The sequence below is a fragment of the Diplotaxodon limnothrissa genome, linkage group LG10 (genome assembly GCF_057381915.1).
Source record: "Diplotaxodon limnothrissa isolate DT_005_m linkage group LG10, D_limnothrissa_male_GT1.1, whole genome shotgun sequence".
Classification (NCBI taxonomy): Eukaryota; Metazoa; Chordata; class Actinopteri; order Cichliformes; family Cichlidae; genus Diplotaxodon; species Diplotaxodon limnothrissa.
This window is the reverse complement of record NC_140605.1, coordinates 6,124,960-6,140,402: the sequence shown is the minus strand read 5'-3', so window position 1 is coordinate 6,140,402 and position 15,443 is coordinate 6,124,960. Positions and strand designations below refer to the sequence as shown.

The window sequence follows — 15,443 nt, the reverse complement described above, 5'->3', positions numbered from 1 at the left end:
GCAAAGAGGAGGTAGGGCAGCCACTGATCCCAGTCTGTACCAGTTTCATTGACAAATTTGTGTAACATTTGTTTCAGAGTCTGATTGAAGCGCTCTGTTAGGCCATCTGTCTGAGGGTGGTATGGCGTTGTCCTCAGGCTCTTAATCCCAAGGAGCTGGTACACCTGCTTCAACAAAGTGGACATAAAGTTAGTGCCACGGTCAGTAAGAATCTCACGAGGAAAACCAACCCTTGAGAAGAACTGTATGAGACAGAGGGCGACTGCTTTGGCTTTTATTGATCTCAAAGGAAAGACCTCTGGATACTTTGTAGCGTAATCTGTCACAACCAGCATGTAACGGTTGCCTGCCTTGCTTCTTTCTAGAGGACCAACAATGTCCATTCCTAGCCGTTCAAATGGAGTGCTGATAATTGGTAGAGACTGGAGAGGAGCTCTGGAGGGGATTTTAAGAGAAGACTTCTGGCACTGAGGGCAGCTTTTACAGAACAGTGTAACATCCGAGCGCACTCCAGGCCAATGAAAATATTTTCTAATGCGGGCCATGGTTTTATGCTTTCCCAAGTGGCCAGCCCATGGAATGGAGTGTCCCAAGAAGAGCACCACCTTCTGGACTGCTCTAGGAACCACCAACTGCAATGCTGAACCCTTCTGATGATACAAAATGCCATCTTTCAGCAGAAACTCCCCCCTGCTGTTCAAATCTTGCTTAGTTCCTTGGTTCCTCTCTGCAGCTTTCTGGAACAGAGATGTTAGAGATGGATCGTCATGTTGCATTTCAATAATATTAACAGGGATTTTAAAACCCAAAGGTAACTCAGGCTCTGTGCTAGGAGCTGCTCGAACAGCAGTATGTAGAAACTTCTCTTGCCTTCTCTGTCCACATGACTTACGAGACTTCCCGGGTGCAGTCTCTATGTCCGCATCATAGAAGGGCAAGGCACAGAGTGGGTGTAGGGACTCCTCTTTCTTCTTAGCTTGAGCTCTTGTTACTGCAACATTGCATGTATGACTAGGATTCAGCAAGTCAAACAACACAGGCAGATCTCGACCCAGCACTACTGGAAATGGCAGATTCTCTGCAACACCAATATTTAGAATATACGTTTGTCCTTGTACCTTGATGTACAGATCTGCTGTTGGATATGATCTCTCATCTCCATGAATGCAGTGAACAGGGATTGTCTCCACATTAACTTTATTTGCGGGAACAAAGTCTCGGTGCACAAGAGTCTGAGTACTTCCTGAGTCAACAAGGGCCTTTAATGGTTTCCCATCAACCTCAACTAAGGTCATTTTGAAACCATTCTCAAACTCCACTTTAGGTTCCACACTTTGTCGGGGCACAAAACACATCTGAGTTATTTTTGTAGAATTCTTTGGGCACATAGGTTTTGTGTGGCCCTCCATCCCACACAAATAACAAATCACAGTCTTGGGTGGAGGTCTTGACGGCATATTGACAGACTGGCTCTTTGGAGGTTTACTCACCCCTGCTTTCTGGTAGTGAGGGACAGATTTTGAACCATCTCTCATTTTCCATGCTGTGGCTCCATGGCTGTCCTTTTTTCCGTGCCGCCACAAACACATCAGCCAGCTCTGCAGCCGCCGCTGCAGAGTTTGGATTGCGTTCTTTAATCCATGTCTGTAACTCAGGAGACAGCATTCTCAAGTATTGTTCTAAAATTAATATTTCACTAACCTCATGCACCGTTTTTCCTTTTGGCTTCTCTATGTCTCTAACTGTCATCTATGTCTGCAATGTTGCCTTCTGGTAGTTCAATCCTCTCAGTTCTGACTACCTTCCCTCTCTTTGTTACCATTCAACTACACTTCTCCAGTCCGAACGACATTCCAATGTCATTGCTGTATAGCCTGGTAGTGTGGATCAGTGAATCGATGTCTCGTTCACTCTTGGCATACAGCTTGATGTCATCCATGTACAGGAGGTGGCTGACAACTGTTCCGTTCCGTAGCCAGTATCCGTAGCCAGTCTTGTTAATGATCTCACTGAGGGGGTTCATGCCTATGCAGAACAGCAGTGGGGACAGAGCATCTCCTTGGTAGATCCCGCACTTGATGGTGACTTGTGCTATGGGCTTGGAGTTGGCCTCTAGTGTTGTACGCCTCTAGTGTTGTACGCCACATCCCCATTACACACACACACACACACACACACACACACACACACACACACACATATATATATATATATATATATATATATATATATATATATATATATATATATATATATATATATATATACACATATATATACACATTTATATTTATATATATATATATATATATATATATATATATACATACACATACACATTGGGTGAGTGTGCAGTAGTAGCAGCAAGCAGGTGAATTCTGTGCATTAATATGAATAGACATCTGACTATTTTACAGGATAGACAATATAAACATATTTAAAATTAAAGGAATTGAAATGTACATTGTGCCTTGGTTTAGTGTCTGGAAGCGTCCTGTCTCAGTCAATTATAGATGATCTGAGAGGGCGGGTGTGTGTGTTTAGGGCACGGATGGCTTGGGGATAGAAGCTCCTCTTGAGTCTCTCTGTCCTTGCCCGGAAGATGCGGAACCTTCTACCAGATTGCAGAAGTTGGAACAGTTTGTATATATTGAGTTCATAAATTAAGACTTTAGCTTCTGTGTATATGTTGACTCGCATACTCACATTCTAAAATACGTTATTGTGCATGAAGACTAAATATCTCATGTGGAGTAGTTTGCATTAAAACCATGCAAACTTTTTCATGGCTATAATATTGAATTAAATGTGTAGTAGTAGTATTTATTTATTGTCATTGTCAAGAACAATGAAATTGCGTTTGGGGCTTCCATACAACCCAAAAAAAGAAGAAAATAATAAATACCCCTTAAAACCCAGCCTAATCACATTTAATGCCTAATCACATTTAACAACAACAGAATTAAATGTGATTAGGCATTTTCCTACTCCTCTTTGAGTAGGAAATTGGAAAAATCCTCCTCAGTATCTCACTCTTTTCTTTCCACTAGGTGGAAACTCTGATGTTTTTAGAAAATAAAAGAGGACTAAAAGTTAGAAAGCAATCACTTTCCACTTTTGAGTTGAACTCCTGTATACAATCACAATTAATGTCTTTTAATAAGACTCATATTTCTGATTTCCTTTCTACTTTGTCCTTTGTTCCTTTCATTGCACTCAAAGCTGCAGCACTCCCACTGGTAAAATATGAGTGCACAGTTTCTCATGGGTTTGAATTTGGGAGGCAGTGTAAACAGAGCTTGTTGACTGCTAAGCAAAGAGAAAGAATACTAAGTTGTTTAAAATTCAGATGGTGAGGATTTTTGCTAAATGCTGTAAACCGCTGAAAAAAAGTCAAATCAAAGTCCTTGTGTGTTTTTTGTGTGCCAGAATCAGTGTCAGAACCTGCCTTCAGGTTAAATTAGGAAACAGACAATTTTCAATTGTGAATATGATTAATTTTTCTTTCTTTTTTTTTTCTTTTTTTTTTTTTACATTGAAATAGTGTTAGCAGATCATTAATGACTTGTTTAGCCAGCAGTTCTGTACTTTCGTTAAAACCTTTTCAAGACAAATTAGGTTAGAGATGCAGGGGCAAAAAGTGAAAAGAAGATAAACAATGTCATTAATTTATAATACTAGTACATCAATGTATGCTATTGTTCAGCCTATTCCTGCTACTGGCTGGGTGACATGATGATATGATAATATGTGATACAGATAACCTTCCAAAGCTTAAGCTGTCTGCCCTTTGTGGCTGCTTGACTTGTGGTCTGTAGTTGGCAGACAATGAAACAAATACAGGCACAGAATTTTGTATGTTATATTGAAGTAATATTTATTTGTCCAAGTGACAAAATTTTAAAGAATCAGCCTCATACAAACTGTCTTTTGTACAAGACTGTAAACAATAGTTGCTGTAAATATGGATATTTTAAAATCGAAATCTGTACGGATTGATTTTTGTAGCCAGTTTGAAGCGGCATTATTAGAAATGCAGGTTGCTGGTTGACGTTGTCAGGAAACATTGTGTGGCAGGCACAACAGGAAAAATGGGTAACAATGGGAAACTAGAAATATGGATAAACTCAAGATCGTAAGAAATCTGAACTAGGAAACATAAGATACAGAGAGAACATAAAGACAAATAAAGATTCAAAAAACCATTAATTCAAAACACTGGGTCAACAGACCACGTACCCTAACAGATGTGAGTGTGACTGACTGTCTGTTTCTCCCTATGGGAGAGCCTCTTGATCTCCATTATACGCTGGGATTAAGATAGGTTAAAAGCAAAAAAAAAAAATACATGTGTTGAAAACTGTGTTAAACAAAACCTTTTTTTTCCCCTTTGGCCTAATGCATGTAAATGTACTCATATTAATTTAGTACTTTTATAGTTTGAGCCCTCTAAGTAGATAATACTACCCACTCACGCATGTATTCATAAAATTCTTGGCAGTAAATTACTTTAATTGCTTGAGGGGAAGCTACAGTGGAAGCGTGTCTATCATGCTGTTTTTGAGGATTCTTTAGAAAAGTTTAGTCATATGTCTGCACTAGAATCTGGTTGAGGAAGTTTACTTTCTGTGGCCATTATTGATTAAACCCATACTTTAAAATTAGTGCATCATATTAAATCAATGCTACAAGGGTTTTTATTGTATGTTTTCTGTGTACATTGCATAAAAAATGTGCATTTTATTTGATTATACACTGTGCCATATATGCGCCAACACTGGAGAACATGCACCCCATGCTTTTCTATTGCTCTTTTCCTCTATAGTGCCATAAATGCCCCAAGGATGCCATTGACCCTACTGCTGCCACTGAAGTGGAAGTGACTGATGGTGCAACAAAAACTGTGACAGCGTAAATGGAGCTGATTCGTTCAGTTGCAAAGCAGTGAGCTCCTGTTACACTGCCACCATTCAAAACACTTAAAATGTTGAATTTCCAGCTCTAGAGTGCAGAACTGAGGCTACTGAAAGTTAAAACTCCCAACTCACATGATGGACAATTGGCAGCCCAAAGCAGTTTGCACATTTTCTTTTTTTAACCATTAAGTCACTTACTTCATATGGCTTTGGCCTTTGTACATTCTCAGCAGGATTGAAACACCTATTATGAAAATACAGCAGATGTGTCATTCCGTGGAAACATTCAAACATCAGTCATCAGCTCCTGTATCAAAGCAGTATTCTTTGACTGCGGAAAGCATTCGGTTGTAATTGCAACCGACCACAACGATCCAGTTTCAGCCCATTATTTCAATCAGTTTTGAATATCACAAAGTGTGTGGGTAGATCAACAAAAGAAACCTGACGCTGCACAGTAAGTGCATTTGCATATTGAAAATAAGTCTTGTTCTAAGCTTACATAATTTCTGAGAACATAATTGCTATTCCAATTTCAGCGTGTCGCATCAGAATATTACTTCACAATTACATGATAAAATGCACATTAGAAATTGTGTTTCTAGTTTTTTTCTGTTTCTATGTTATGACTGGTTGCCTGTCTCTCTGTATGGGGGACCTCTCTACTACTTTTTAAAAGTAATACAGTGATTCTTAATAAATAAATAAAAAAACAACACATATCGTTTCTATTGAACTTGCTTACTATTATTAGTGTATAATCTAAAAGTAATCGTATTAAATTCAGCTGCACAATCCCCTCTCTCTACACTGTGTCATACCAGAAGTTCAGCTTTTATAAGCATCAGCACATTTTTGAATCATAAATGTAGCATGCAATAGAGTACATGTTTTTAGTTCAAAGAAACAGGGAAAAAATAAATTAATAAATACAAATTTGTCATTTAAAAAAATAAGTCTATACGTAGTGGGGAGGGGTTGATCATATAAAGTATGTTTTTGTGATTTCCATGAGTACTCCCTCATGGAAATCACTGAATCTTAAAAATAACCCTACTTTCAGTGTTGTTTTTGTTCCTTCACAGGTGTGCACTCGGGGATGTTGTCACACACACAGCATGGCTTAATCGGTCAAGTATACTGTATGCTGGAGAAGACAAGTGGTCGATTGATCCCAGAGTGAGTTTGGTGACTCTTAATCAAGAGGAGTTCACCATCAAGATTGAAAATGTGGACATGACAGATGAAGGACAGTATGTGTGTGCAATCCAGACAAGCAGTCGACCAAGAACCACCTCAGTTCACATCCTCGTCCAAGGTAATGACGCCAAGATAAAGACAGCTACAGCTGCTGATATGATACTAAATTCAACAATGAGTCCTATGTGAAATTCTAGTAAATTATTGTTTTTTCCGAATGTGCTACAAGCAATGAGTCTCTGGTAATCATAAAAAAATTTTATTTCCTGAACTTATACAGACACCATAACTTATGCCTGCTGCAAATTAGTTTTTTTGTTCATGACTATTGCAATTTTAAGCCATTCTTCCTTGAATGTGACTTCAAGCTAAGATATTTTTAGAACCTCTTGCACACATCCATTTTTTTTGTTTTCTTCTTGTTTTGCTAGTATACTATCTATGACTTCTATCTAAAGCACCAGCATAGCAGAGCTGAAGTGGGAAAAAAAACATATAGAGTCAAAACAGGCCTTCAGTGCCTCTCTTAAATCTCATTTTCTCATTCATCGCTCCACTGGAGCAATGAGATGCCAAATGCCTTGCTCAAGGAATGAGAGGGGAGTGTGTTTCTCATCCGCTATATTAGGTAAGGTTAATGGAGAATACCAGGTGTTAAGATGCTTAGGTTATAATGATGTGTGGAGTTGTGATAGTCTCCTAATGGAATTCAGAACACATTGAGGTGCATTGGATTGTATACACACAGTGCAATGGGGCAGTTTAGAGCTATTTGATATGCAGATATGTAGCATGCATATATGTGTGTATATATATATATATATATGTGTGTATATATATATATATATATATATATATATATATATATATATATATATATATATATATATATTAGGGGTGCAACGATACACAAAATTCACGGTTCGGTTCGATACTTTGGTGTCACGGTTCGATATTTTTTCGATACAAAAAAATGTTCATGCCTTTTTAATTTGTCATTTATTAAAATTATAAATATATATTTTAACTCAAAAGTACAGTTTTTAAATTTAACCCTAACCCTTGTGCGCGTTTTTTATTTTGACAGCGAATGCGCACCTGCGGACCACTTATGTGCAGCCCTGGTTATTTAGCTCGTCATATTGCAGCCACAGAAATTCTTTTGTCCATGAAACCATAAAGCTGCACTTTCTTTTTGCCTTATAGTCTGATTTGTCATAACTTCTCCGTTTTGTGGTAAGCTTTTCTTTGGCTGTCACTTCTTCACCCTGACCTGTCTTATTTGGCTCAGCAGAACTAAAATATATATACTGCTGCTTTTACACACGCACTCACATAAGCTCAGCGATTCTCTGCGCGATCAACCTCTCACATGTTTAAGCTTGCTGCGGGAGATTTCACTTGTCATGTTTGCATAGTAAGCTAACGATTAATAAGACGATGTCAGAGGAATTGGTGCACAAATTATCATCACTCACAGATCAGTGCTGTCGCTCTCTATACACAGTTCGCACGATTGCAAAGTGAAAGCAAAAAAACAAGCGCAAATTCAAACGCGATTTCAATATGTCACATATTGACAGTGGCTCACCGATGCCAATGACATAATTACCCAGCTACATTTCTGAAAGAATGCAAAAGCATTGACATATATTTTTCCTTCCTACAATAGCCCGACGGGCAGGGTAGCCCGTCTGAAAAAAATCGCTAGCCCCAGGACGTCGGGCTAGCGATTTTGCGAGCCCTGTATCTGATTGAGGAATCACTCATCTTTGGAAAAGAGAGTTTATTACAGAGAAATGGCTCTTTCCAAAATAAAAGCTATACTATCCGCTTCTTCTGGGCTATATTCTCAGCAGCATAAGGAGAATCATGTGCTAACAGCTGTCTAAATGACTCGGCTAAAGTTGGTAGCATGCTTGTTGTTTTTGTCTTTGCACTAGGATGATGTCGGCGTAAATGTGCAGTCATATTCGTTGTGTTCCCACTAGTGCTTTCAGGTTAATCTCGTTGAAATGACCTTAACGCCACAACACGGCAAATCTCCGTTAACGAGCTACCGCCGATCGCCCCGTGCATGGGGCTAGACGGCCAACACGTTAACGAGCTAACTGCGCTAACACACTAGTTCCCACCCATGTAATTAAGCATTGCGTGGCACATCCAACATACTGTTTTACTTTAGTCCATGACTCGCTTACCTTCAGGGTCATACGTCACATGAAAACCAAAATAATTCCAAACGCCAGATCTGAATGAGAGTGGGGGAGGTCCATCTTGCAAGGAGAGCTTAACTTCTGTCTCGCTAGCTTGCCCTGCGCTCTTCCTTCTGACGATGCTGTCTGTGTTGAGCGCTCAGTGGATCTGCGCTCGACAGTGCAGCCTAGGCGGAGTAGTCGAACGCAGATTCACTGAGCGCTCAACACAGACAGCATCGTCAGAAGGAAAGTTGATAAAATAAATTACAAATGTTGTATTGTTCGATACATATGCGTACCGAACCGAAAGCACTGTATCGAACGGTTCAATATCGATACGAATATCGTTGCACCCCTAATATATATATATATATATATATATATATATATATATATATATATATATATATATATGTGTATATGTGTATATATATATATATATATGTGTATATATATATATGTGTATATGTGTGTATATATATATATATATATATATGTGTATATATATATATGTGTGTGTGTATGTATGTATATATATATGTGTGTGTATATATATACCAGAGGTGTGGACTCGAGTCACATGACTTGGACTCGAGTCAGACTCGAGTCATTAATTTTATGACTTTAGACTTGACTTGAAAAAATGTTCTAAGACTTGTGACTTGACTTGGACTTTTACACCAATGACCTGGGACTTGAATTGGACTTGAACCGGTTTACTTGAAAAGACTTGATATTTCACCCCAAATATAAAATTTAAAATGCATATTATATAGAGATTGAAAATGTGACGTCATTCAGGGGTAAAACCGCAAAGGATTCTGGGAACTCGTGGCAAGAGGTACTAGCGCACGCAGGCTTTCAATTGAAATCACAGCGATAAAAAAGAAACACAAAAATGGCAAGAAGCCGTTGTGTTATTAACTGCAATAGCCGGTCGCATGACAGCCACGGAAAGCCGACGGGTAAAGAGATCGGTTGTTATCGGATTACGTCGTTGAAGAGAAATTGTTCGAGCCATGTTTCCGAAGTAACAAAGAGGCGACGGGTGGCCTGGATTGCAGCCATTCAAAGACCAAATATAACGTCCCAGAACACTCCAGCTCACAGGTTAGTCTGCTGTTGTAGTTAATGCGTCATTTTTCTTAACATAATTGGTGATATAGGTTACAAGCAAGTCTGGCGCTGAAAAGAAATTGTCGCGCTATGCTCCTTTGTTTATTGTGCATAAATAGTGAATTGTCCTGACACAATATTGCGTTTCGCTTCTGTTATTATGGTACAGTGACAAAAACATAATTCACAGGATAAAACAAGTTTTTTGTATCACTAATTGCCCAGTACGATTACAGCATACAGTATTATTGTCACTGCTACATTTCTGTGATGCGTACCAGAAATTATTTCCACTGCTAATTAATTACCGTTGAGCTTAAAGGTCCTATTAATAAACGGTTAACGATTGTGTATTTATGAAGACGATTTGTGAGACTGGTAAACTTATGATACGTACGATGGTCTTTCGTTCTACACGGTGCATTTCAAGGTCCTGTACCCATCCGGCGGTAAACTGTACCTGGGCTTGTTGCAGTGACCTGAAGTTACTATCGTGCCAAACTAGGTATCCCCGACAGAATTTGTTTCCCCTGCGTCGGGAGCACACGCTGGACTGTCCAAATCACAGACAAACAGTATCCCGCATTGTTGATTTTTAGTTTACAAACACTTCTTATAATGACTAACTACTCCTGACATTTTTGAGATCTTAGCTCTTTATACAACGAAGTTATAGTGGGATACAAATAATATCAGGCTGGTCCTGCCACAATTTGTTCCCCCTGTGTAAATCACGGACAAACAGTATCCCACATTGCTGATTTTTCGTTCACAAACACTTCTTATTATGACGCATTTCTCCTGAAACTTTGGAGGATTTAGCTCTTTATATAATAAAGTTACAGGAGAATAAAAATAGTTATTAGCCAAAATGTTTATGGTTTATTAAAATAATCCCATCTGATACCCCGTGAGCAATAAATATATAATTTTCTGTTGTAACCCTCAAACTGAATGGTAATGTAATGATACTAATTTTTCACAAAATGAAAACATCAGTACTTCCTGCGTGCTCCCAGCACAGGGGAAACAAATTCTGTCGGGGATACCTACTTTGGCACGACACCGGTCCTACAACCGCATCCAAGAATAACATGCAGCTTATCTCAGAACTGTCGGTGAAAATTATTCTTGGAGCTAGGTTTAATTGAGCTGCATTTTAAAGAGGTGCAATTTCACAATTTGTTCACTATTTTGTCATGTGTTGAGAAAAACACAGATTTAAAAATTACATGGTCTAATATTTACATTTAGCATATAACTGCAACATTCTTTTTTCGTTTTTTTTTTTTTTTAAAGACTCGAAAGGACTTGAAATTCAAAATTTCAGACTTGTGACTTGACTCGGACTTTTACACCAGTGACTTGAGACTCGACTCTGACTTGCCTGACATTACTTGAGACTTGACTTGAGACTTGAGGATAAAGACTTGAGACTTACTTGAGACTTGCAAAACAATGACTTGGTCCCACCTCTGGTATATACATATATATGTATATATATGTATATGTATGTGTATATATGTATATATATATATGTATATATATGTATATTATATATGTGTGTGTATATATATATATATATATATATATATATATTAGGGGTGCAACGATACACAAAATTCACGGTTCGGTTCGGTTCGATACTTTGGTGTCACGGTTCGATATTTTTTCGATACAAAAAAATGTTCATGCATTTTTAATTTGTCATTTATTAAAATTATAAATATATATTTTAACTCAAAAGTACAGTTTTTAAATTTAACCCTAACCCTTGTGCGTGTTTTTTATTTTGACAGCAAATGCGCACCTGCGGACCACTTATGTGCAGCCCTGGTTATTTAGCTCATCATATTGCAGCCACAGAAATTCTTTTGTCCATGAAACCATAAAGCTGCACTTTCTTTTTGCCTTATAGTCTGATTTGTCATAACTTCTCCGTTTTGTGGTAAGCTTTTCTTTGGCTGTCACTTCTTCACCCCGACCTGTCTTATTTGGCTCAGCAGAACTGAAATGCTTTTACACACGCACTCACATAAGCTCAGTGATTCTCTGCGCGATCAACCTCTCACATGTTTAAGCTTGCTGCGGGAGATTTCACTTGTCATGTTTGCATAGTAAGCTAACGATTAATAAGACGATGTCAGAGGAATTGGTGCGCAAATTATCATCACTCACAGATCAGTGCTGTCGCTCTCTATACACAGTTCGCACGATTGCAAAGTGAAAGCAAAAAAACAAGCGCAAATTCAAACGCGACTTCAATATGTCACATATTGACAGTGGCTCACCGATGCCAATGACATAATTACCCAGCTACATTTCTGAAAGAATGCAAAAGCATTGACATATATTTTTCCTACAATAGCCCGACGGGCAGGGCAGAGATAGATTTTGGTAGCCCGACTGAAAAAAATCGCTAGCTCCGGGACGTCGGGCTAGCGATATTGCGAGCCCTGTATCTGATTGAGGAATCACTCATCTTTGGAAAAGAGAGTTTATTACAGAGAAATGTCTCTTTCCAAAATAAAAGCTATACTATCCGCTTCTTCTGGGCTATATTCTCAGCAGCATAAGGAGAATCATGTGCTAACAGCTGTCTAAATGGCTCGGCTAAAGTTAGTAGCATGCTTGCTTTTTTTTGTCTGCTTCCACTTGTCTTTGCACTAGGATGATGTCGGCGTAAATGTGCAGTCATATTCGCTGTGTTCCCACTAGTGCTTTCAGGTTAATCTCATTGAAATGACCTTAACGCCACAACACGGCAAATCTCCGTTAACGAGCTACCGCCGATCGCTCCGTGCATGGGGCTAGACGGCCAACACGTTAACGAGCTAACAACAAGCATGCTACTAACTTTAGCCGAGTCATTTAGACAGCTGTTAGCACATGATTCTCCTTATGCTGCTGAGAATATAGCCCAGAAGAAGTGGATAGTATAGCTTTTATTTTGGAAAGAGATATTTCTCTGTAATAAACTCTCTTTTCCAAAGATGAGTGATTCCTCAATCAGATACAGGGCTCGCAATATCGCTAGCCCGACGTCCCCGGGCTACCAAAATCTATCTCTTCCCTGCCCGTCGGGCTATTGTAGGAAGGAAAAATATATGTCAATGCTTTTGCATTCTTTCAGAAATGTAGCTGGGTAATTACAGTGGGGCAAAAAAGTATTTAGTCAGCCACCGATTGTGCAAGTTCCCCCACCTAAAATTATGACAAAGGTCAGTAATTTGCACCAGAGGTACACTTCAACTGTGAGAGACAGAATGTGAAAAAAAAATCCATGAATCCACATGGTAGGATTTGTAAAGAATTTATTCGTAAATCAGGGTGGAAAATAAGTATTTGGTCAATAACAAAAATACAACTCAATACTTTGTAACATAACCTTTGTTGGCAATAACAGAGGTCAAACGTTTACTATAGGTCTTTACCAGGTTTGCACACACAGTAGCTGGTATTTTGGCCCATTCCTCCATGCAGATCTTCTCGAGAGCAGTGATGTTTTGGGGCTGTCGCCGAGCAACACGGACTTTCAACTCCCGCCGCAGATTTTCTATGGGGTTGAGGTCTGGAGACTGGCTAGGCCACTCCAGGACTTTCAAATGCTTCTTACGGAGCCACTCCTTTGTTGCCCGGGCGGTGTGTTTTGGATCATTGTCATGTTGGAAGACCCAACCTCGTTTCATCTTCAAAGTTCTCACTGATGGAAGGAGGTTTTGGCTCAAAATCTCACGATACATGGCCCCATTCATTCTGTCCTTAACACGGATCAGTCGTCCTGTCCCCTTGGCAGAAAAACAGCCCCATAGCATGATGTTTCCACCCCCATGCTTCACAGTAGGTATGGTGTTCTTGGGATGCAACTCAGTATTCTTCTTCCTCCAAACACGACGAGTTGAGTTTATACCAAAAAGTTCTACTTTGGTTTCATCTGACCACATGACATTCTCCCAATCCTCTGCTGTATCATCCATGTGCTCTCTGGCAAACTTCAGACGGGCCTGGACATGCACTGGCTTCAGCAGCGGAACACGTCTGGCACTGCGGGATTTGATTCCCTGCCGTTGTAGTGTGTTACTGATGGTGACCTTTGTTACTTTGGTCCCAGCTCTCTGCAGGTCATTCACCAGGTCCCCCCGTGTGGTTCTGGGATCTTTGCTCACCGTTCTCATGATCATTTTGACCCCACGGGATGAGATCTTGCGTGGAGCCCCAGATCGAGGGAGATTATCAGTGGTCTTGTATGTCTTCCATTTTCTGATGATTGCTCCCACAGTTGATTTTTTCACACCAAGCTGCTTGCCTGTTGTAGATTCACTCTTCCCAGTCTGGTGCAGGTCTACAATACTTTTCCTGCTGTCCTTCGAAAGCTCTTTGGTCTTGGCCATGGCGGAGTTTGGAGTCTGACTGTTTGAGGCTGTGGACAGGTGTCTTTTATACAGATGAGTTCAAACAGGTGCCATTCATACAGGTAACGAGTGGGGGACAGAAAAGCTTCTTACAGAAGACGTTACAGGTCTGTGAGAGCCAGAGATTTTCCTTGTTTGAGGTGACCAAATACTTATTTTCCACCCTAATTTACGAATAAATTCTTTACAAATCCTACCATGTGGATTCATGGATTTTTTTTTCACATTCTGTCTCTCACAGTTGAAGTGTACCTCTGGTGCAAATTACTGACCTCTGTCATCATTTTAAGTGGGGGTACTTGCACAATCGGTGGCTGACTAAATACTTTTTTGCCCCACTGTATGTCATTGGCATCGGTGAGCCACTGTCAATATGTGACATATTGAAATCGCGTTTGAATTTGCGCTTGTTTTTTTGCTTTCACTTTGCAATCGTGCGAACTGTGTATAGAGAGCGACAGCACTGATCTGTGAGTGATGATAATTTGTGCACCAATTCCTCTGACATTGTCTTATTAATCGTTAGCTTACTATGCAAACATGACAAGTGAAATCTCCCGCAGCAAGATTAAACATGTGAGAGGTTGATCGTGCAGAGAATCGCTGAGCTTATGTGAGTGCGTGTGTAAAAGCAGCAGGATATATATTTTAGTTCTGCTGAGCCAAATAAGACAGGTCAGGGTGAAGAAGTGACAGCCAAAGAAAAGCTTACCACAAAACGGAGCAGTTATGACAAATGAGACTATAAGGCAAAAAAGTGTAGCTTTATGGTTTCATGGACAAAATAATTTCTGTGGCTGCAATATGACGAGCTAAATAACCAGGGCTGCACATAAGTGGTCCGCAGGTGCGCATTCTCTGTCAAAATAAAAAACACGCACAAGGGTTAGGGTTAAATTTAAAAACTGTACTTTTGAGTTAAAATATATATTTATAATTTTAATAAATGACAAATTAAAAAGGCATGAACATTTTTTTGTATCGAAAAAATATCGAACCGTGACACCAAAGTATCGAACCGAACCGAACCGTGAATTTTGTGTATCGTTGCACCCCTAATATATATATATATATATATATATATATATATATATATATATAAATAACACCCAGCACGCCCCTGCGGGCGGTTTATCCTTCAAGCTCGGGTCCTCTACCAGAGGCCTGGGAGCTTGAGGGTCCTGCGCAGTATCTTAGCTGTTCCCAGGACTGCGCTCTTCTGGACAGAGATCTCCGATGTTGTTCCCGGGATCTGCTGGAGCCACTCGCCTAGCTTGGGAGTCACCGCACCTAGTGCTCCGATTACCACGGGGACCACCGTTACCTTCACCCTCCACATCCTCTCGAGCTCTTCTCTGAGCCCTTGGTATTTCTCCAGCTTCTCGTGTTCCTTCTTCCTGATATTGCTGTCATTCGGAACCGCTACATCGATCACTACGGCCGTCTTCTTCTGTTTATCTACCACCACTATGTCTGGTTGGTTAGCCACCACCATTTTGTCCGTCTGTATCTGGAAGTCCCACAGGATCTTAGCTCGGTCATTCTCCACCACCCTTGGGGGCATCTCCCATTTTGACCTCGGGATTTCCAGGTTATACTCG

The 15,443-nt window shown here is 39.8% G+C and overlaps 1 protein-coding gene across 4 annotated transcripts in view; it reads left to right on the top strand.

Annotated features, from left to right (window-relative positions):
• Positions 1-15,443, top strand: part of ntm (neurotrimin) — a 158,781-nt gene that overhangs the window by 90,472 nt on the left and 52,866 nt on the right. For all 4 annotated transcript variants that reach the window (XM_085363359.1, XM_085363362.1, XM_085363361.1 and 1 more), the window contains exon 2: positions 6,002-6,234. In XM_085363359.1, the coding sequence (XP_085219485.1) occupies positions 6,002-6,234 (233 nt within the window). The remainder of the gene's footprint in view (positions 1-6,001; positions 6,235-15,443) is intronic.